A 21,765-nucleotide genomic window follows, 5' to 3' on the forward strand; every position below is an offset into this window, starting at 1 on the left:
CGGATAACATTTTTTATTTCGTTCGTTGTCGCTATTCACTCATTTCGTTTTCGTGCGTCGCCGCTATTATCTTGGCTCGTTTACAAGCGTTCACAATTTGATACATACAAAACATACAAATTTTGCGAATTGTCTCACGTTCATAGCGTTTTGTTTGCGAATTGTTTTTTAAATCACAACTTTACTGGCCCATCGCTTACAAATCAAAATATGATTTTTACTGTCGAATGTACCATTTTTCAAAACACATAAAATATAATTATCGATTCGATTCCAAAACTGTAACAATTAAAATAAAATGCAGACGTTATCCAATTATTTGTTTTGTATTTGATTTGCAATAAAAGAAACAACAAACTAATTGCACATACCGAATCAATATATCGAGCTATAGTTCTATTGCTAAATTCTATAAACTGAAAATCGCAATGTTATTGGATGTATGCCAGAATGAAACATATTGTAAATACATAATTCATTTTTGTTATAAAATAAATGAAAGTCACTAACATCCATAAAAAAAGAAGTTTCAACTGAAGAGTACTTCATTTTGAACTTTTTTTATTGATTTATTTAATTGAATTTACGTTTGCAATTGAACGTCAAGAAATAAAAATATGAAAGTTCAATACATAATTCATTTAATGGGCAAGCCATTTTTATTATACTTTACATTGTGGTTAAGCTTGTCGTAAATTGATTTCCTTCACGATTTCCTTCATTCTGACAGAGTCATAACACCGACTCCGTTGTCGCATATACTTTTTCTCTTTGTTCTCTTTTGCGTGTTGCTGAAGATGACAAATAAATTTTGTCGAAATGCATACAAAAGTTTTTAGAAATTCATCAAATAAATTTCTTCATATTGTGAACTCAACTTAAGGTGTTTTAAATTATTTAATTAGATTATTGTGAATACACAATTTTAATATTATTTTTTTGATTTTGCTTTTATTTTATTTGTTTTCTGACATTTGCGTACAAAACGATGACATTTTTTATATAAGTCGCCATATCTAGTTCATGGACTTTAGTTTGGAACGTCCCTTTTAAGTTGAGCTTTAAATCCATTTACGTCAAAGCTATGGCGTTCTTGTAAATGGTCTAAAAGGCCAAAGGTAAGTCTATTGCATTCACTAATTATATTATACCATTCCTCTCCTCTTGACTTACGATCAATGGTCCCTTGTTTCACTTCATTAACGATTTGATAAAAAATACTATTTTCTTGTGCGAGTTCGTTGATTTTGTCTAGGACTTGTTTAATGTATATTCCAATAAATAACTTTGTTACAATAAGTCCTTCCCACTGGTTTACTGTTTTTTTGAATTTTCTTTTTGCTTCCGGCGTTTGTCTATTCATTATATTTAAATATTTTTTGTAAATCCGATCGAATGGTCGACAACATTCTTCATACTCAGAATGCAGCAATATAAGCTCATCAAAAGTTGGTTTAAAAAATAAATCGATGTCATCCAGCATATTTACTAAAAATGTATCGTTATTTGTCTCCAATGCGGAATTTGCGAGATATTGCTTAAAACCGTTCATTCTTCCTTCGATGGCTCGCATGTCGTCAAGATATTTTTCGCCAAATCTTGCATCATCGTTGCCAAACACCAAATGGATCTGTTTTTGTGGAATATTTATCAATTTTTATAATAATAAACAATTTGTCGATTTTTGCGGACTGACGGAAAGAAAACGAATTTTTATAAGTAACACAGAAGCGAAGAGCTTCTCTTCAACTTAAGACAGCCAATTTTGTTCACAATTATTGAACTGACTTCTATACTCAGAGAAATCGAACAGTGTGCACAGGAATGTGTTCATTGTATTTCGCCCATTCACACTGAAGTTGTTTCTTCCCAGTGTGAATCGTCATTTTACAGTTTGATTTTGCAAGTTCAGTCTAAAATGATTTTGCGTGAAAACAATATTTTTTTTAATTATTAATTTTTTTTCATGTTTTTATTTTATTGTTAACCCTTAACCGGGCAGGTCAAAATCCTAACGTTATCGGGCAAAAGATTTAAAACTTAATTTGGTTTGATATTGATTCAATTTGTAGTGATTTTTCGCTCTAGAAAAAAATTAGCGTTGCGATGTGAAAAAACACAAACAAAATTCATCTCTCATGTTTATATTTGGGATAATTTGTATTATTTTTCAACATTTAATCGATTTTGTACATTGAAAGAGCCAAAATAAGTGATATATTCAAGTTTGAAGCGATACACACAACAATTAAAGTGTTTTTTATGCATGAAAATGTGCGACGGTAAATATCCAAGACTATGTGAATCAAATAGACTTGAATGTCCATTTTTAAGTTAAATAGCATTAATGAATTTTTTTCTTCTTGATTCATTAGGAAAATTTAAAATAAATGTAAATAATTAAAAATAAAATGAAAATAATTTTAATTGGAATGAAAAAAAAATTGTGAAGAGTGTGTGTGTTTTTCAAATGAACCGTCGCATAATTTAAAAAAATAGTTTTTTTCATGCAAAATTATTTTACACTGAACTTGCAAAATCAAACTGTAAAATGAAGATTCACACTGGGAAGAAACAACTTCAGTGTGAATGGGCGAATTACAATGATCACATTCATGTTCACACTGTTCAATTTCTCTGAGTACAAAGTGTTCTTATATAACTAGTAATAAATGAAGATATTGTTTTTGTTCAAATAAATTTAAGTAAAAACATCGTTACTTACGCCAGATGTTAAAGCAGCTACCAAAAAGAATAAGTCAATTGAAGTCTTCATTGTTTTTCTCGCAAAAATATACTAAGCCGAACATCACAAAAACAGATATTTATATGATAAACCAGATGTTAGAAGTTTGATCACACATAGATCTTGCTTAAAACAATAGCTCAAATATGCGCACAAAGAAATTCTTCAAATTATTAAACAGTATATTTGCATTCTTTTGGCCGTATATTGAGTTTGTTTTCGTCTTCTGGAAATATTTCTTTCAATGGCGAAACTAAAAGTCAGCTTTGAGGTACGAGTTACTATGCCATTACTTTTTTATTTGATATTACTCGTTATATGGAATTTTCCACCAGTATGTGAGATACTTGCTAAAACGTGTAAGAATCATTTTTCGTCAAAGACTGAGGACATTTCGAAGCTTACAGTGATGGTTTTTTCCTATCTAAATAACGCTAGCTATTCGCAGCATCTGTACAGCATTGCTGCCTAGGTGCTGAATCGAAGCAGTTGCCGCACGCGTTTTGTGCCACACAACATATTGTCATATAGTCCAAGTAACCAGTGAGTTCACAGAGTATGATACACTAATACCACAGTCAGTATACAAACGCATGTCGAACAGAGAAAGAACGCTAATGTGGTACAAACGAAGTGTGTTGCGCATGCGGCAACCGCTACGATTCATCTGATCTCATATTGACTAGCCATCCAAAAAATATAAGGCATATTTGTTTTATCAGTAATAACACCATAACGCATGACTGATAGCAAAAATGTACGACAAGTTCATACCAAAATGTCCCCAATATCGTTGCATCATAGATCGAAATGAAACAAAGGAGGAAGCACAATCATTTTTGTTTATAAAGCTTCCGGTATTTAATTTATTTGTGCATAGCTCTAAAAATTGGATTGAGAAGATAGTGGAATCTCCCTGGAATTTAAGTAGCATATCCCCATCGTAAATAAACTAGAATATGAACTATGAATTTAACCATGAAATACCATAAGCTCATCATCCATATTACTATTTTTCTACTTTGTTCCATAAAAATGTCCGTTATCCCAATTGAAAAATCGATGAAAATAGGAAAATTCGTCGGTGATAAAATATTCGTATGATATATGTCAACCACTGTGTTGATGTGATATATAATGTTTGAATAGCAAGTGTGAAGAAACTCTGAATAATTCTCACACTCTCTGGTATGTGTTGATGATACGATTTCGATGTCACTGTTATCAATTCTTGACCACTGCCATATGCGATTTGTTGAATAGTGAACGGCATGCGGGCAATTTTTTTTATGATAAACGTGACTGTTTAATCCATAAGAACTAAATGAATATTGTTCAGATACAGAACTTTGATTACACAAAATTCACTGAAAGGGAGAAAACGTTCCCCGAATATTTCTCTTATTGAATCATTTTGAAGCCTAACTGAGCGTGAAGCGATAAATTTCTTGCAAAACTACGCCCGAATCTAACGATACAATAAATATCATCTGAAATGAATCGGAAACGAGTATAGCGATGGAAAACTCTTTGCCATACAAAACAGTTTAAGGTAATTGTTTTATGGTGCTTTATCGCGTACATTGTTTGCTTCGTAGGGTGGAAATGAAATTAAGATATTGTTACTGCAGGCATGAAAACCACTCGAGTTTTTAGTTTGATTCGACGAAGATGAAAAACAAACGTTTGAACAAAGCAACGGAAATGAATACAGGTTTTAATGAAAACCATTCGTTGCAGTACTTTTCGTTTACTGTACATTTTAACAAAGCAACGTGGAATATTATGTTAAAAATTGTACTCAATTTTCTGCGATAATCTACTTGGTTTACGCCTATAAACTGGAAAAAATGTGAATGTGTTCATTTATAATTTTATTCCAGTTGCTTTACAATTGACTCAATTTGGCAATTCAAACAAAAAAAACGAAATCGATGAACCCAAACGCGGTAATTAATTTGCTTGAAGCAATTTGACCAATACAAACAATTCTCCATGTAATAAAATTACGATGGAATTTATGCTTTTGCCAATGTATGTTACTACAGTTCAAGGTTAATAAATAATAATTCAATTACCAATTGAATGGCGAATGACAATTATGTAAATATAGTTTATACCTTTTTATAAACCCTTTTGAAAGAAAACACAATATTTTTTGTGTCAGATGATAAATGGTCTTTGTTTGGGATATGATTTGTTGAAAATATTAGCAAAAATGCACTCAATATATCGGGCTACAGTTCTATTGCAGGTGCTGCTCGTCAATTTATAAACTAAAAATCGCAATGTTATTGGATGTATGCCAGAATGAAACATATTGTAAATACATAATTCATTTTTGTTATAAAATAAATGAAAGTCACTAACATCCATAAAAAAAGAAGTTTCAACTGAAGAGTACTTCATTTTGAACTTTTTTTATTGATTTATTTAATTGAATTTACGTTTGCAATTGAACGTTAAGAAATAAAAATATGAAAGTTCAATACATAATTCATTTAATGGGCAAGCCATTTTTATTATACTTTACATTGTGGTTAAGCTTGTCGTAAATTGATTTCCTTCACGATTTCCTTCATTCTGACAGATTCAAAAGAAAATGATGGTTTCAAATCTTCCAAAGTTTTTTGTGTTGATTCGAAACGTGCGAAAATCTCAAAAGCGTAATTTTTGCGATCAGTCATTTCATCCAATAAACGTTTGGCCATTTGCTTGATGTCATTACGCTCTTTGGCTGCTTTCTTTTCGTGGGCAATAAATGTGTCTTCCAAGTTATACATTTGATCTGCTGTAAATTTTTTCATTGCTTTAGCATTATCTTTTAATAACTTTTTATCGGCGTTTGTCACTTCGGTCACGTATTTCTGATTTGCTTGCTCAAATGCAATAACTTTGCGATTCAAATTATCAAATTCATTCAAACCACTTGTAAATGCGGATAAAATGTATGACGTTTCTCGTTTTAGACTTTCAAATGACCTTTTCATATTGACAATTGATGAGTTAAGCTCTCTGTGTTTCTGGCCCAGATTTACAAGGTACAAAGAGTTTATTTGATAAAATGAGGGATCCTTGAACAGATTTTTGGGCTTGGGAGGCTTAACTTTATCCTTTTTGTCACCACACAATGCAGAATAGAACTTTATTGTAAAAATGTAGAGAAATCGTATGAGTAATTGAGTATATCGAAAAACTATCAAAAAGTATCGATAGACACTAACACAACTTACGAAAACCGCAGCAACAAAAACAAATCGCATCATAAACTTCATTTTAAACTCTTTTCAATATCAAACTAATTCACAATTTCCAGGCGATACTGTTAAAATTTAACAAAAGTTGAGAAATATATATACAGATGTATGCAAGCAAACAATATGTGACGAATTGAATCTCATTAAAACTGAAGTCGCAATAAAATTACTTAATATTACAAGGGGCCGCCTTTGTGGATTCCAGACATTGGGTTTGAGCTATATATAAGGCTGCTGCTATTTCATAGCACCTATTCCATAGGCGCTATGCAATGCGTGTATTGTGTACGGTGTATTCGTTTCCCCTTCACGTTTAGTAGTATGGTAAATAGCCCAAACCTAATGTCTGGTGGATTCATTTCAAAGGACATTGTAAAAAGAATTAGAAAAAGAAAGAAATTTATAAAGAATTAGATTAAAATAGTCGAAAATTGCAAGCCCCCTAGCTGGCATGGTATTAATATTAAACAGTTCACATTTAAATAAAATGGATATGGAAATACAAATTGTGAGTAATAAGACCTCCAAGATTATTACTGTTATGAACTAAGATTATTACGGCTGTAAAACTATTTATTACATGCCATTAACTTAACAGATTCGCAACCAATAATGTTTGGCAGGTCTTTGGATTTTGGCAAATTGGTCTTTGGATTTTGGCAAAAGTATGTAAACAGAAACTGCCTGCTCAACCATTATTTCGTCTGTAAAATATGTCAATTCATTAAATTAAAATCGATGAAATTATTCTAGCTGAGTAATGTTGCACGCAAGAAGTGCTTATAACCGTATAATACCACAATTAATAATATTTTTCATAATAAAATGAAAATGAATCATATTAGAATTAAAATCACATGGTTACATGTGACACATTTGTATCTGTGCTCAAGCACAATTATTCGTATTTTATTCGACTTTGAAAAGTGTACCAAAGAAATGAAAGTATAACAATGACGCCATATTGCATCAGTGATGGGATTTTCAGGTGTTTTTCTGTGGCTTAAGCACAATATAATCCCGTTAGGCTTTAGACTCATTATTTTTGAATTTAAATTTGAAGAGCACTTAAAATCTCCAACTGAAGCAGAATGTTCAAATAAAATTTACAAAATTCCAACATGGATGAGGAGCATAACATTTATTGGTGGAATTTGCATGGATAAATGAATGCCGTAAAAGAATGTTCTGAAATGAAATTCTCCATATACTAAGACCAACCATTCACCATTTGGTATTATACGATGCACTTGAGCTGAGCCTCTGCTCACGTCGAAGCCACTTTACAACGTAAGGTATTTTATATTATATTCGTTGATTTTTAACCCAAATTCCCAATAGGCGAAATTGCACACATCTATACCGATCCTATATTTGGCACTGACAGGTGCTTTTCTAACATTTCTTATTGTGGTGCCTCTTTGATTTGAAATTGAGTTTCCAAAGTTTCGTTTCTCTTCCAACAGCTGTCATCGCCATCATCATTGAATTCACATGCAAAATTACTTTTGCTCAAATTTAAATAGCTTTCATGTATATAGTTCATGTCTGTGGGTTTAAATGTGTCAAACTCCCATGAGGTCAATGATGAAAAATGTGACTTCATGGTCTTTGACACTCGAAAGCTCTCAAATTCCATTGACACAACTACTTCCGATTACGCAAATCGTCGTTCCGTCGGTATTCGTTTAGTCAAATGATAATAATAATAATCGAAGTGCAAGTGCGTCATTCAAAGTTATCATCATTCTATCGTTTGTCATATTTTCATCGACATTTCAGTACGAAAGACAGCCAATAAATGTTAATATGGATAAATCACATGCTCTTAACGGTTATGTGCCATCAATGTGTTCAAGAGTTTGTTGAAATGAAAACATTTGGACCGCAGACAAAAACCATCGAGCGGTAAAGCAATGGGTATACACTATACAATGTAGGTTATGGTTTCGATAATAAATGAAAGACGAAGAAAAAAAAATAAACAACAGCAACAACACGTATAAACATTTATTGTTGATAGCCATCAAGCGGTGTTATGGTGTGTCACCATATTCGCTTAGCGAAGTGGAATTCAGTGATTGGACGTGAGCGATTGATCTGGACGTGTGATAAAAACAAAAACAAAAACGGTCATGGTGAACATGGACGATGGACAGTGCTCCAGTTTTTCTTGTCTCCACTTCACAACACAACATCAGTGCTCTTGAAATTTGCGGTAGATTGGCCACTCACTGCGTCTCAGTATATTAAAAAAACGGAAGGCGGAAGTCAAAAGCATGAAATGTACTTTTCTCGCAATCTCAGAACAAAAATGCAATTAGAAATACAAGTTTGTTGAACGAAAATGATTATAAATGTTGGTAACAAAAGCTTTTTAGGTATAGTATGTGCAATTGTGCATAAATGTGTAACATCATTAAATTCTGGTGTGGTAAATGACATCCAATATAAACCATAATAAATGGTCTTTTGATTGTTGTGTGGCAAGTTTTCGTGCTGACACTCTCTGGCGTTGTTCATTCTCCAAATGATTATTTATTATTATTTTCCGGTGGTAATAATGAATTTCTTCGCTCATGCAAATGAAAAATGGCCTCCTTATAACCGGAAAATAGTCGAGTGTGAGCGCAAGAAAGAAACAAAAATTGCAACATTTCTTCCGAGTAAGTGGAGGAAATTCAAAAAGGTCATCATTTCCCACGGCCAACAAACTTCATGGCGAAACAGTTACACTCTCAAGTTAAAAGTATTAACGTAATTTATACTTTAATTAAATCAATGAAAAAGTCACGAAATGAATGAAGAACACAGTAAAACTTGACTTACTCCGAAGACCTGAGCAACTCACATACACTCTAATTAATATAATCGCTTGTTGGACATTTTTACATGTTTGTTGACGCTTTACATCGATTACTGTGTGTTGTAGTAAGACTGAATGGAAGCATAAAATGTGATGTTATAACAACTCTCGTAAATCATCTATGAATCTATTTGTTCAAGCACACAAAGAAGCCATCACATTGAACTTGTAGAACATTGAAAGAACACGAATGCATTCGTATTAAAAAGTTTATAACTTTGATTTGTATCTTAAAGCAAAAAAAAAGACTTAATTAAAGACTTTGAATAGAGCAGCGAAATTCTTTTTTATTTTCCGGTGTCATTAATGCGAAAGGCATTTCGATGGCATTGCATAAGTTTTGTGTTTCTTTTTCTATAATTAATGCATTTTTAAAAGCTATTCCATTCAAAGTCGATTAACGACTTGATTTCCCCAGAGTTGTAAATTACAAAAGTTCTAAAGCGTGACAACTTATAAGTACATCCGCCTCCTGTCGAAAAGTCTTTTTGAGATTAAAATAGTTTCATCAATCGATATACGTTGTTGAATTTGCTGTTGTTCCTACATTTGTTATTGCGGATGGTACACGTGCTCAACCTACGGAACGCATTCTTCTCTACTTTGAAATGGGAATAGGATTCCTGACACCCACAGCACTAAGTCTTTTGGCTGATAGATAACAATCTATCTAAACGCCTTCCAAGGAACATTCATGAGCCAAACACAACTGAACATAAGGTGCGGTCGTATTTGCGTCGTTCTTATCTTCAACCACATTATTCGTTGGTACATTTAAAATGTTCGCCTCATCTCGTGCGTATTCAAATATTATGAAATCGAACAAGTTACTAAAAAAATAACGATAGGTATACTCTCATTCGGTTTATTACACAGCAATTTAGCCAAAGGTGTCAATCACCTTTGATTTTATTTTCTTTGTTGTGACACTCTGTGAGTAAACACACGTGTGTACACATCCTGACGATGTATTTTTTATGTGATTATTGTTTTTCCATGGAATGGGGTATAAAAATACAAAGTAATGAGTTGTTATTGAAAAGCATGGCGTGCACGAAACGATGGTAAAATTCAACAACAAAAAATTAATTGACACATTAACAATGAATGAATTTTACGGTGAGAAAAAAAGAATGAATGGAAAGAAGAAAAAAAACAGCACCTCCTTGTGGAATCAATGTTCATTATAAAAAAAATCAAATTGAAATCTCTCATGCTCGGCATTTTTTATTATCCAAAAATGATTATGGTAATGCTCGTTAATATTTTACATCGTCAGACTGTTGATGGCACGATACGGCGCGAGCGAGCATCGTCAGCTAATTTTATTATTCAAATTTAAGAGCGAAAGCGAGATCATCGCTATAATTTGCATTTGAATATACAACTTATTTGGACTAATTTTTTATCATTTTGAATGTGCATGTACAAGCTAATTTCACGGTTGACAAGCGCCTAACGCCACTTTCATTAGAATTATACGTGTTCACATATCTTTTCATGGAGCAATGATTTACGCACCTAATTATGTGAATATTTTTTTTTTTTTCACAAACGGCAACCGCACAAAAGGAGTGAATTATAATTGGGTGCACCACTTTCACCATGTTGAGATTTAAATGAATTATTATTAGAAACCAATTGCCCGTGGCAATTAGAGACAAATAAAGTGAAAATACTTTGAATAAATACGTTACAAAAATCCAATCAACTTACTCGGGTCAATGAATTGCGTTTGAACTTTGACCAAAGGTTAGTAAAGTCTATTTGTTGTTTAGTAAAAAGTATGTTTATAATTAATTGAATTTTTATTAATGTATAAGAGTGCGCAATTCTTCAAATTTCCTTGAAGTCGATTTTGAATTTCATGTGTGCTATATGCTGCTATAACGCAATAACGTTACTTAAATATGTTTACGTTTCAGTTCAACGTTATCCAGTTATGCCATTTATACACACAATTTGAGTTGAATCAATATTCAATATGTTCTGCATTGGGTTTAATGAACATCACATGATGTCAGCCATCATTAATAACACATTTCAGGTGTTTCAATCACCTCAAGCAATTCTTGTCTTAAAACAACAAGCGTAGCATATAAGAATCGGCGAACACTTTCAGATTTTTCGACAACAAATTGAATGCATCAAAGATCATCTATGTAATGATGATATATACATTGTTTGATAGTATCATGGATGTTCAATATCTATCAACTGTATTGATGGTATAAAGGTACCCTTTTCAAATTATTTCGGAATTCGATTGATTCCGAGACAAACGGTTAGTGGAAAATCAAAATTACAATCTCTCACGAGATTTAACGTATTTTCATTATTACGTTACGTATGCAGAGCGCCTACGGCCCACGCGTGTATCATCAGAAGCAGTCATGCGCTTCGTTTGCTAAAATGCAATAAAAATACATTTCGGATCAATATAGGGATTTTCTATTTGGCTTTCGACTTCATACATTCCGAATTTACCATGAAATCGTTCATCTGCACGATATATGGATTACATCGCCTATCGGATGATATAAAAACACATTCGCTCTGATTAAACAAAGAACTATGATGACAGTGGTATGAGTATGGATATATTTGCAATGGCCAAGAGCAGTATCTGTATCGAGAGCTCATTAATTCATAGACGATTACCGATGACAAAAGTGGTTTCAGGCGCCGATAATTTTTGGATTTTTTCAAAATGATTCACACCACACACACACATATATACATTGTTGTTATCAAAAGAGACTGTTTTGAATAGCGTCATTTTCAAAATGTGTGGAAATTTAAATGTGAAATTAAAATCTCTCCCTTCTTGAGTAATATCAACAAACGTACTATTTTGCTTTATAAATTCTGGTTGATAGAGTGTATTTTGTTGAATGGCTTCATTTGAAATGGAACATTACAATTTGTAAGTGTTCTTTATTTTGTCTTGACAATGTGTATTTGTTTGGAAAATTCCGTGCAATTTGCGACATTATACTTTTGAAATGTCATTTAACGATCAACAAAAATGTATGCTGTTGAAAACTTTTTGTTACATTTTTGACTAGTAAACTGTTGAAAGTACTTGATTTTATTATAACGACGTTCTTTTGTTTTTGATAACTCCTAAAAAAGTTTCTTGTTGAATTTGAACTACTCATGATGGCCATTTGTTTGTATGTGTGTCTGTTTTTGCATCATATAAACACAGACATAAATCTTTGGGACCAGATTAATTAAATGCCATAAATTAGCTTTTCTCATTTGGGCTTTTACTCTACACAACTCAATGGATAATCAACATACACTCACAAAAGCAAATACAAATTTCACACTAAATTATTCAAAGTCTCTCATAACAGAAGGTTCAAAACACTCATGAAACTTTACTATCTTCACAAGATATGAATCACAACGGAAATTTTTGTAAGTTAAAGCGTCGCAACCTTTATAAATCATGGATGTGTGTTGAATAGCACAACTCTTTTTCCCCATTCAGTTTAGATAAAATTCGATTATTCAATGGTTCAGACAAAGTTTAAAGGTTACTTATTATCAATGGGGTTCTATTGATTTTCATGAAGAACTATTTTGGGACAACAAGTCCACTTCTTATCGAAACAAAACAAGGTCAAAAGCCTTAAAGAGGTTGATTCTATTCAACTAAAATGTTTCTCATCTGTATTTCTCAGACGATTTGATTGTTCATCGACCTTGATTCTTTTGCCATACCATCTACAACTAAATGTATTCAACAGACAATTGTGAATTAGTAGATTTGGCCACCAAAACCACTTTTTCGAAGCCGATTGCATATTTTCTATTGCCAATTCAGTGCAATCAGCTGCAGAGATTCATGACTAGACAATTCGTAATTGCGATGCCATTAACTTGATGATGTGCACAAAAATAAAAACCAAAAATTTGATCAGAAGCGACGGTTTTTCTTCTTTGAAATCCGATTATGTGCATAATCAACGGCCATTTAATATGCAGTAATTCATTAATTATTTACTATTTAGACGCAATGTACCGAATCAAAGGATGGAAAGCTCGTTGCTCGTTTCTTTTTCGCCTTGGATGAAATCAATAAATTACTTTATCGGTTGGCAGTGATAATATTTTGATTCGAGATTGTATTGATTTATTAAATGTCTGCATTGTTTAGATCGTAAATTCTGCCAATATCAACTTGGACGCGTGTGAGCAGTGTGAAAAGGGAATAGACATCATAATGGCAAATAATCGTCCGATGACCAATTTTAGTGTTTAATTTCCGAAACAACCGAAAATACGAAACAATGAAATTAAATGAATCTCATAAAGTCAATGGAATCGATTAGCGTCGCCTGTCAAGTGCAGGTCCGAACATATACAGAAAATATGCTCGCAGTCAGTGTAATGAAGCGTATCAAAATTGATTGTATTTGGCACTTCTTTCAGTGTTACTCGAAGCTTTTGTCATTTGAAAGAAAAGTGCCCATCGTTGGTGTGCCCCTTTTTGCCCCTTTTCTATGAACGGCACACATTTATATTAATTAAATGCTTAAATTTATGCGAAAAATGGCTATTTATTTGTAAATGTATACATAGACACACAACAAAGAATGAATAATACAAACACTTGCAACACGTCAAAATATCGCCTAATTGTTGTGCGGCACACAAACGCTGCATTCACTATTTACTCTGCTGCGGAGCAATGTGATGTGGCAATGACAAAAACGCTATAATAAATATGTTCCGTTTGGCAGGCCGGTTTGAGGAATTCCATGTTTTTCGCGTTACGCCTTTGTGAAGTGCCTTTGTACAATGTCTAGACACAGTTTATCATCACGAACTGTCTAAATAGTGGATTTTCTGCTGTAATCTCGGCCACGGCAGCAAATAAAAAAAACAAGAGCAGTTAAATTTGATAATAAATGCACGAATATATCGATTGGCGGATCAGTTCAATCCTATTCGTCCGTCAACTATTTTTTGAACGATAACAAATGTCTTGTTATTTGTTATGGCTAATCAAATTGTCATTCAAAATCCATTTAGTTCGCAACAACGGGGAGTTGTTTTGATTTGGTTAAACTGTATACGCGAGAAACGGAAAAATTGCATTCCACATTTCATGCCCACAAATCGAATTCTATTCAAAATCGTTTTATTTTAAATCTTGATTCATTTGCGTTTTTTCTGACCTTCCCTGAAATACGATGTCTGAACAGAATTTCAGTGGAAAATTGTATCAATGGCAATAGTGGGAAGAATGGAAAAAAATGAATCTCAACATTAATCATTTTTCAGAGAAATCATTCCACCGACCCTTTTCAAAAAGCCACTTGAATGGGCGTATCTTTTTTGTTGCCACTTCACCATTTTATTACTGAAAACTTCTTCAAAAGTGTCTTCTGTTCGTCGATTATTTTCGATAATGTCAACACTCTTTGAACTTTGTTCGCATAGTTTTTCAAAGAGTGCACTTATTCAATTTGTAAGATGGTGAAATCAGTTTTCACTGAATGGTTTGCAAAATTTGCGGGAAACGGCGGTTTAACGAATGATTCTTTACAGTATTACATTTCCAATGAACTGCGAACTTTAAACTCAAACAGAGAAACTTGAGATGAATGGAGAATGGGCAAGTCTATAAATACCATTTGCTTCAAGGTGAATTTTTGTTCCATATGATTTGAATTTTGTTTAACATTCTGCGCTTCGTTTGATTTCCGTTGCATTAATTCGAGATTCCGATTACAATTACTTTGTGAACTATTTACTGTTACAGAACTATTCCTCTTTGAAAGAAGACCTTTGCTTGTTGCTAGCACACCTTTACAATTGGCTGTTAAATATCAGCACATTGTAATGGCACTCGTTTCTGTAGTTGGTATCTTTGAAATATCTAGATTCAAAATACAGCCTCAGTTCATTTGTTCAGCGTTTTTCTTTTGCGAGCGCAAAGTAATGACAGAGAGAACAAAACACACCATTGAAAACATTAACTACAATTTGTTGAATTGCATGCATTTTAACAAAGCAAAAAGCTACAGAATGTGGTAGCTCTAAGCAAATGGTTAAACTTTCAAAAGTATATAACAACAATATATCTTGGTTTTTCTGTTCATTTCCACAAGAAGAACTTTATACATTTCTTTTGATTTGCTTTGGCCATGCTGCCAATGCTTTTGTGTTTACTCACAACGAAAAAAAAAAACTGGAATATAAGCCAATTTCATCGTTTTTCTTTTGGCGCCGACAAGCACAAAAACCATTTACCATAAATTAAAATTACATGTCATTTTAACAAGTGGAATAACCATTTCGTGTCTACAAATAATTTTGATTTATACCAATTTTCACTTTGACTGCCGAGTGTGTGCGATTGCATATCCCAAGTTTAGGGGTATCCAATTCGGATTGAGTGAGCCCCGTCTATTGCGGGATTATTTATGAAAAATTCAATTTTGTTACGTATGCAGATGGAATGTAATGGCTTTGATCATTATTCATTATTGTTTAAATTATGGCTGCAAGCCATTTCAGCACATTGATTTCAATTGATTTATACAATGCAATGCAGACTAAAAAACATTAGCATGGCATTTATATGTCGAAAAATCTTTTTTTTTTGATTATTTTTTGTTTTACCGAACTGTGAGCGTTCCATGGTAATGGCATTTCAATTTCCACGCGTCAATATGCTGTTTGTCATTTGGTCGAAGTGGTTTAAATTGAAAAATATAATGTGAACAAAGACATCTTGATGCAATTGATTTTTAAATATTTGATGAAGTGAAGTGGGTATATGTTTGTTGAGACTTTCTGTCAAACGGGGATCGAACGCACAACAATATGCAAATGATAACTTCGGTTCTCTTTCGTCTGATGCCATTCGTTTTTCGTTTTGTCTTCATTTTCTTTTGAAACGAATGTTACCGCACGACACATGGTTTATTCAACCGATTGTGAGTGAGTATTAGAGATTGAATATACGGAGTGTCGAACGTGGAATGTGGAGTGTGGTGCATTCCATTTAGGCAATCAGCATGCCTGCTGATTTGTTGCTGTTTATTTCATTTCTCATGTGGTTTTGGCATTTTTGCTTTATGACATCTTATTTCATAAAGTCAATGTTGCCACTTCCAACGCATGTTAGACACACGTTGATATCAATTCAATGGTGATTTCGTTTTCATTTTGCTCTTTTCAAGCGAATCGGATTTCTTATCATGCGACAAAACAAAAACTCCGGTTGCAGCACCAACAATTGTACTGTGAATAAAATCGAAAAGGAGAAAAACGACAAAAATGGATCGCGTGCAAGACATAAAAAAGCAAATGAGATAGTAAGACAAAACATAATTCAATTGTTTGACATTTTTGTCGCCCGTATACCGGGGACACTGCACGCAATCGTATTTTGAAAGATCGAAAGGGGGTGACGGGAGTGAGAGAAGCTATCTGTTTGTGTCGTCTGTGATTTCGTGGCCAAAAGGAAAACGCATTTTCAAAATACAATTGTCGCGCTTACTTGAGCTTCACTCGCATTTATTTTTCTGCACCCGTTTGTTGTTCATTGCTCATCAGGCGCACATCCTTCGACAATGCTTACTTAATACCGTTATTTGTTATTGACTTCAATGGAAATTTATGAATTTGCCGAAGTCGAGATTGGTGCTGGTTTGGCTGTAGCTGTTGTCGCCGCCGACGACGACGACGGCGACGGCAATGAACGAATCACATTTTATTGCATTGACAAACGAATAGACCGCATAGAAATGCAAAAGGAGTGAATGGGTGAAAAAAGGAGAGAAATCTTAAAATAAGCTGACTTTTGGCCGTGCATCAGCAACAAAAGAATGATAATAAGAGAGAAATAAATTCGAAACAAGAAAAACCTTCATCATGCTTCGCTGTTGGAGCGCAGCGAGACCTTGTCTGAACGATGAGACGACTGACTTGGTACGCGAAATGTACGTGTACACAGTTCACGTATCAAATGAAAGTGAATTACAATGAAAAATTTGCCCAATTCTAAATTTGCCCAATTTTGTTCATATTGGAATGTGAACGTGGGTATGCAACTGTTTGGGGCTAAAAAAACACTTCCATTCACCGTCATTACCATTGGCCACAAAATTATTAACAACAATACACAACAGAAGTGAATTGGTTAAGTGTGAGACGAGCGCCGACAGACAATATAATATTAGTGCAAATAATACGAAAAGGAAAAATAAAATTATAACAAAATGCGAAAGGAATGTGCGCGCAAGGCAAAAAAAAAAGAAGAAAAAATACAAAACAAAACCGAAAGCCAAACACTTTTCATCCGATTGAAAAGGGTCCAAACGATACCTCGATTAGGAGCGGTTAGTGTTATTTTCGTGCGCCCGTGTATATGTGTTGGTTCGATATTTCCTTTGTTATTACTCATTCCCAATACGGTCCGATCCTCCGAGTGCAGTCAATTCATTTTGTGCCTGATATGAATGCGACAATTGAACAATGTCATTTTGTTATATTCGTTCTCATATTGCTGACATTTTTTTTCGCTTTTTCTTTATATTGGCTGTGCCTTGAGCCAAAGCCCGACAATAAATAAACGAAGGTGTATTGGCATTTTTTTCTTTTCTATTACTCCCATATTCATTTAGTCATAGTAAGATATTTTTGTTTGGGTTTTGCATTGAGCCTGGGAAATCGTATATCCGAAATCATTTTGCGACACACACCATTCATGGTCACAAGAGCATTAACCCATCGCCATCACTTGGATCATGCATATCAAACATGGAATTTCGTTACAAAAACCGTTTTGCTTACGTGTGCGATAAAATACCTAGAGAACAGTACCAAAATGAACTTTTTCACTGTGCAGAGACAGTGTAAATGATAAAATGAACATGCAAGCGTCTCAAATCCAAAATTTTGAGTTTATTTTACCCATGAACGCTAATCGATTTTTAAGTAAATATTTATCACATCGCGCGAGCATTGAGCACAAACAAGCAAACATTGCTAACCAAATCAAGATACTGTTGGGCGCAACCCGCTCACCCACCCAAGCCGAGAATTTATGGCCAACTTCATGATTTAATTCTTCTGTATTTCTTACTCAATTTTGCATTCCATGCGAATTTCCAAGAACAAAACTCTTGTGCCGAGATGTTGCGTGAAATTTCACGCACACACACACATTTTCAATTGAACATGCTTAGACATACCAACTCGACGGAGTTGAAGTTTATTCGGAGGTTTTTTCTCCTCCCCTTTTTCAACAATTTATGCTCTTCGTTTCTATTAATTGCTTGATTTCTTAGTTCGAAAACTTTGCTCATAATCAATTTCGAGTTGATGTTCAACTTCGAAACTCCCATAAACTTAGTGCATTATAATATGCATAAGATAGTGTTCGAAATTGCAACTAAATATATTTATGCATGAAACTTAAGCACTAAGTCATCAAATCAACTGAACGCATACTGAAATTCAATTAGTTTGTGCTCTTTTGAGAGTGTGGCAGTTTGATAAAAAAGTTTGCATATTTGATGGAGAAATGTTTGATGGTATTTGCGATATTTAAAAGCTTATTTGGTGCGAGTCGAGGCGTGCCGCATTGAATTAATGCCATAATCAATAAATATTTCGCTCATCCGTTTTTTTTTCGGTTGATGAAGCGAGAAAGTCATAAATTAGGCAAATATTTCATTTTAGATATTCAAAACGACCCGACAAATCTGGCAAAGGTGAATGATATAATTGGCTTGTTGATTTATTTATGAATTTCAAGGTCATACAACAGCCGCCAATGTCTCGACATCGTCGCATACCTTTCCAGGGGATACTGATACTGCTACTATTACTGCCGCTGATCAGCACTCTGTATACAAATATTAAATACCCTCTTTTTTAATCTATCACTGTTTTTTTTTCGGTTGCAGTGGAAAAAAATTCTTTTGCAAATTTCATGCAAATCGTATAATAATAATTTATCTGATCTAAGGAGTATGAAATTCGACCTTTTCGTGATTAATTTTGGTTTCTTTTATTAGATCTCCGTTAATTTTAAAGCTGATTTCTCTCCACTCTCCTCATCTCCAATCAGTTCAGTAGCTGAAGCTGTCGTTTAATCAATTTAACCATAAAAATGAATGAAATTTCTCGAGTAATTTTCGCTCATTACATTTGGGATTGCACAGTCTTTGACAAGTAATTCACGTGAATATTGAATTGGACGAAAGAAAACGGATGCTCGTTATTTATTGATCCATTGTTACTTTATTTACAGCAACATGTGAAAAACCATCGTTCACATGCTCCCCGCACGCGTCAGATGTTCATGAAACAAAATACAAAAGTTGAATTACATCACTTCCGAGAAAAGCATTTTTATTGGTTGTACCACAATCAAAAGGTGAATTCCAATGTTTCAAAACGATCCGCAATAGTAGATGTACGAATAAAAAAGAAGGTCAATCATTCCAAAAAGCAATTTTTAGCTATGAGCATTCGTTATACACATACAATCACATTGTGTACCATATTATTACAGAGAGTCGCAATTTATTCCGTCGCAAATAACTTTTACTTCTGCTGAACGTGAAACAAAACGAAAAAGGAGAGTGAAAAACGATAGTTCCATATTCTCAATGTGAATTGGATAAAGCTCAGGAGTTTGTATTTGATTTAGTTTTTCCTCGATTCGATTATTACGTCAGTGTTTGTTCATTTGTTCGTATTTCATTTTATCTTTGTTTTTTTTTTCCTTTTGAGTTGGTTTTTGTTTTTTTCTCTCTTTTGATTCTGTTTTTTTTTTTTGCTTTTCCTTTTTTCTTCGTTTGTTGGTTCGATTTTTACTTCGGGCAAGTGACACTTATGATTATCCTTCAATTGACAATGAAATGATTGTGCGTCCGTGTGTATGTCACTTTTATTTAACGTCGAAATCAACACATCTGCTGCTCTTTGTTCGATGCAAATTTCTCACTAATTATTGATTCAACAACGATGGACCTAAATTTCGGCTTAGTAATAAACAAACATTTAATGCAGCATTCCATTTGTAACACAAATAAACTGAAGAATTGTATTTTTTTCGCTCTAATGTTTTCGTATTGTGCTTCCACACCACCGTAATTCATTTGAACTTCAAATCCCCTTTTTCCATTCCATTTATTTGGCACGAATTTCAAATCAAAATTACATTCGTAAAAAAAATCAAAACGTGAGCAAAACTCGTATTTATAACAAAATTGAATGTTACGAAACAATAATTACTTGGATTTCGAATTATAATTTACAAAAAAGCGTAAGCCCCGTATGTGACTCATACACAGTTTACGCACACACACATTTTTCACCAAAAGAGAAAAAGAGCAAAAATCATTAAAAAACGTGTATATTTTAACTGATACAAACAAAAAAAAGTTTGTTTTTCCAACTAAACCCACGATAAAACAAAGCTAAAATACAAAGCGGCCGCACAAAAATCATCCTTTTATGGTACACAAAAAAAATGGGACACAATAAAAAAGGTTGAATGTGTGGGTGCTTTTTTTGCTGGTTACATTTGATACAGATATACACACTTCCCATTTTTAAATGTTATGTTTCATAAATGCTCTATTTGTTTGAATTTCAAGCACAAAAACGATAGGGAAAGAGAAAAAATGCTGGCCAATTAGAAAAAGAATACAACAAACAATAAAGCACTTGGAATCAACTATCAAATGGTAATAAAAACACTTGTTCGTACATAAACACTGTTTTGACTGAATTCGGATCCATTTCAACGAATTAAAAACAACATTTCTCGGCTAATTATCAAATAAATGAACAAAATGGCTACTTACCACAAATTCGGAACTCTTCAAAATGTTGTACGAATTTGATCCCGACGTTTTCCCTGTAAATGTGTGTGTTCGTTGCCTATGAATTTCAACAAAACTATGCTCTTTGCTCTGTTTGAATGTTCCACTTGGATAATTAATGTTAATTAAATCCGATGCTATTACATGTATTGATGATTGTCCCTACACATAGTATTTATGGCATTGATTCAAAATGAATATAATATGGTTTTAATAATAGTAATCGCTTTGATTGTTATCTTTTTGGTTGCAATTAATGCACGCACAAGTGATTATTTTGCCCTCAAAGTTTCGAAAAGCAAATGGAATTACTTCTTATCATCGAATTTAATCAAATTAACAACGTCATTTGTGTTCGATGTTGGTCAGTTGATGATACAGGAACTAAAAAGCTACATGAATAAATAATGATGCACGCGATCACCCACAAACACAATATCAAATAACACAGTAACTTATTTATTTGGTATCAATTTAAACACGTTAACTTTGTGACGATCAAAATTCATGTGCGTCCACTTTTATTCACTTCTTCTTATATCCGATAATAGCATAAACGAATCAAAAGAGCAAATTCATTTACAAAAGATTCGTTTCAACGGCTTTGAGGTTGCGTTATTTTCCTTTTTTCTCGATTCGTTTCAATTCAAAACTTCGAACACGGCCAGCGTACAATGTGAGATGTGCGAAGTACACCAGTCAACAGTGAACTGAAATTGAATGAACGACACAACATTCGACAGACTTGGATACAAGCATTGAGCTTGGGCTGTATGCTGCTCCACTGTTGCTGCTGCTGCTGCAGAATTGTACGCTCCCGTCTGAGCTTGCTTAATGTATTTCAGAACTTGGATGATTCTGTTATAGAGGATTTGTATGCTACGCGCGCGATTGCTGTGTGTTATATGTATACAATGCCGTTCGTCTTTTTTTTCGGTATCGTTACTTTGGTTTACTGTTCCCAAACCGATTTAGATGTTGCCCTTTTTTAAATGCCACCTTATACTTCTATCCATTTTTATGAATGGT

At 33.5% G+C, this 21,765-nt stretch overlaps 3 protein-coding genes across 5 annotated transcripts in view; all 3 read right to left on the reverse strand.

Moving 5' to 3' along the window:
• Positions 1-2,812, reverse strand: part of LOC116343190 — a 6,179-nt gene extending 3,367 nt beyond the window's left edge. The window contains exons 1-2 of one of the 2 annotated variants that reach the window (XM_031771121.1): positions 2,726-2,812; positions 932-1,630 (exon numbers count right to left, since the gene is read on the reverse strand). In XM_031771121.1, coding sequence (XP_031626981.1) covers positions 1,031-1,630; positions 2,726-2,776 — 651 coding nt within the window. In that variant the 5' untranslated portion in view covers positions 2,777-2,812 and the 3' untranslated portion in view covers positions 932-1,030. Of the gene's footprint in view, positions 1-931; positions 1,631-2,725 lie in introns of those variants that run through there. The other variant, XM_031771122.1, reaches the window with a different exon arrangement.
• Positions 1-21,427, reverse strand: part of LOC116343187 (cholecystokinin receptor type A-like) — a 69,637-nt gene extending 48,210 nt beyond the window's left edge. Inside the window, exon 1 of the mRNA XM_031771117.1 lies at positions 20,719-21,427. The gene's annotated coding sequence lies outside the window, so the exon portion shown is untranslated. The remainder of the gene's footprint in view (positions 1-20,718) is intronic.
• Positions 5,231-6,064, reverse strand: LOC116343188. Of its 2 annotated transcripts, none has more exons than XM_031771119.1 (2): positions 5,980-6,064; positions 5,231-5,889 (listed from the first exon to the last, which is right to left on the reverse strand). In XM_031771119.1, exons 1-2 carry the CDS (start codon positions 6,019-6,021, stop codon positions 5,287-5,289), a joined length of 645 nt encoding a protein of 214 aa, XP_031626979.1. In that variant the 5' UTR covers positions 6,022-6,064; the 3' UTR covers positions 5,231-5,286. The 2 variants fall into 2 exon arrangements, with proteins under 2 accessions (XP_031626979.1, XP_031626978.1); XM_031771118.1 differs by having other exon boundaries at positions 5,971-6,064.
• Positions 21,428-21,765: the final 338 nt, after the last annotated feature.

Source organism: Contarinia nasturtii, unplaced genomic scaffold (assembly GCF_009176525.2).
Source record: "Contarinia nasturtii isolate CC-2019 unplaced genomic scaffold, AAFC_CNas_1.1 Cnas_scaffold_993, whole genome shotgun sequence".
NCBI classification, from domain to species: Eukaryota; Metazoa; Arthropoda; class Insecta; order Diptera; family Cecidomyiidae; genus Contarinia; species Contarinia nasturtii.

Bases quoted from the DNA above. Each gene is read 5' to 3' on its own strand.
- LOC116343188 (XM_031771118.1), bottom strand. From the start codon at position 6,021: ATGAAGTTTATGATGCGATTTGTTTTTGTTGCTGCGGTTTTCGTAAGT. The intron at 5,890-5,970 runs GTTAGTGTCTAT...TTTACAATAAAG, and splicing joins CTGCGGTTTTCGTAAGTTGT to TTCTATTCTGCATTGTGTGG.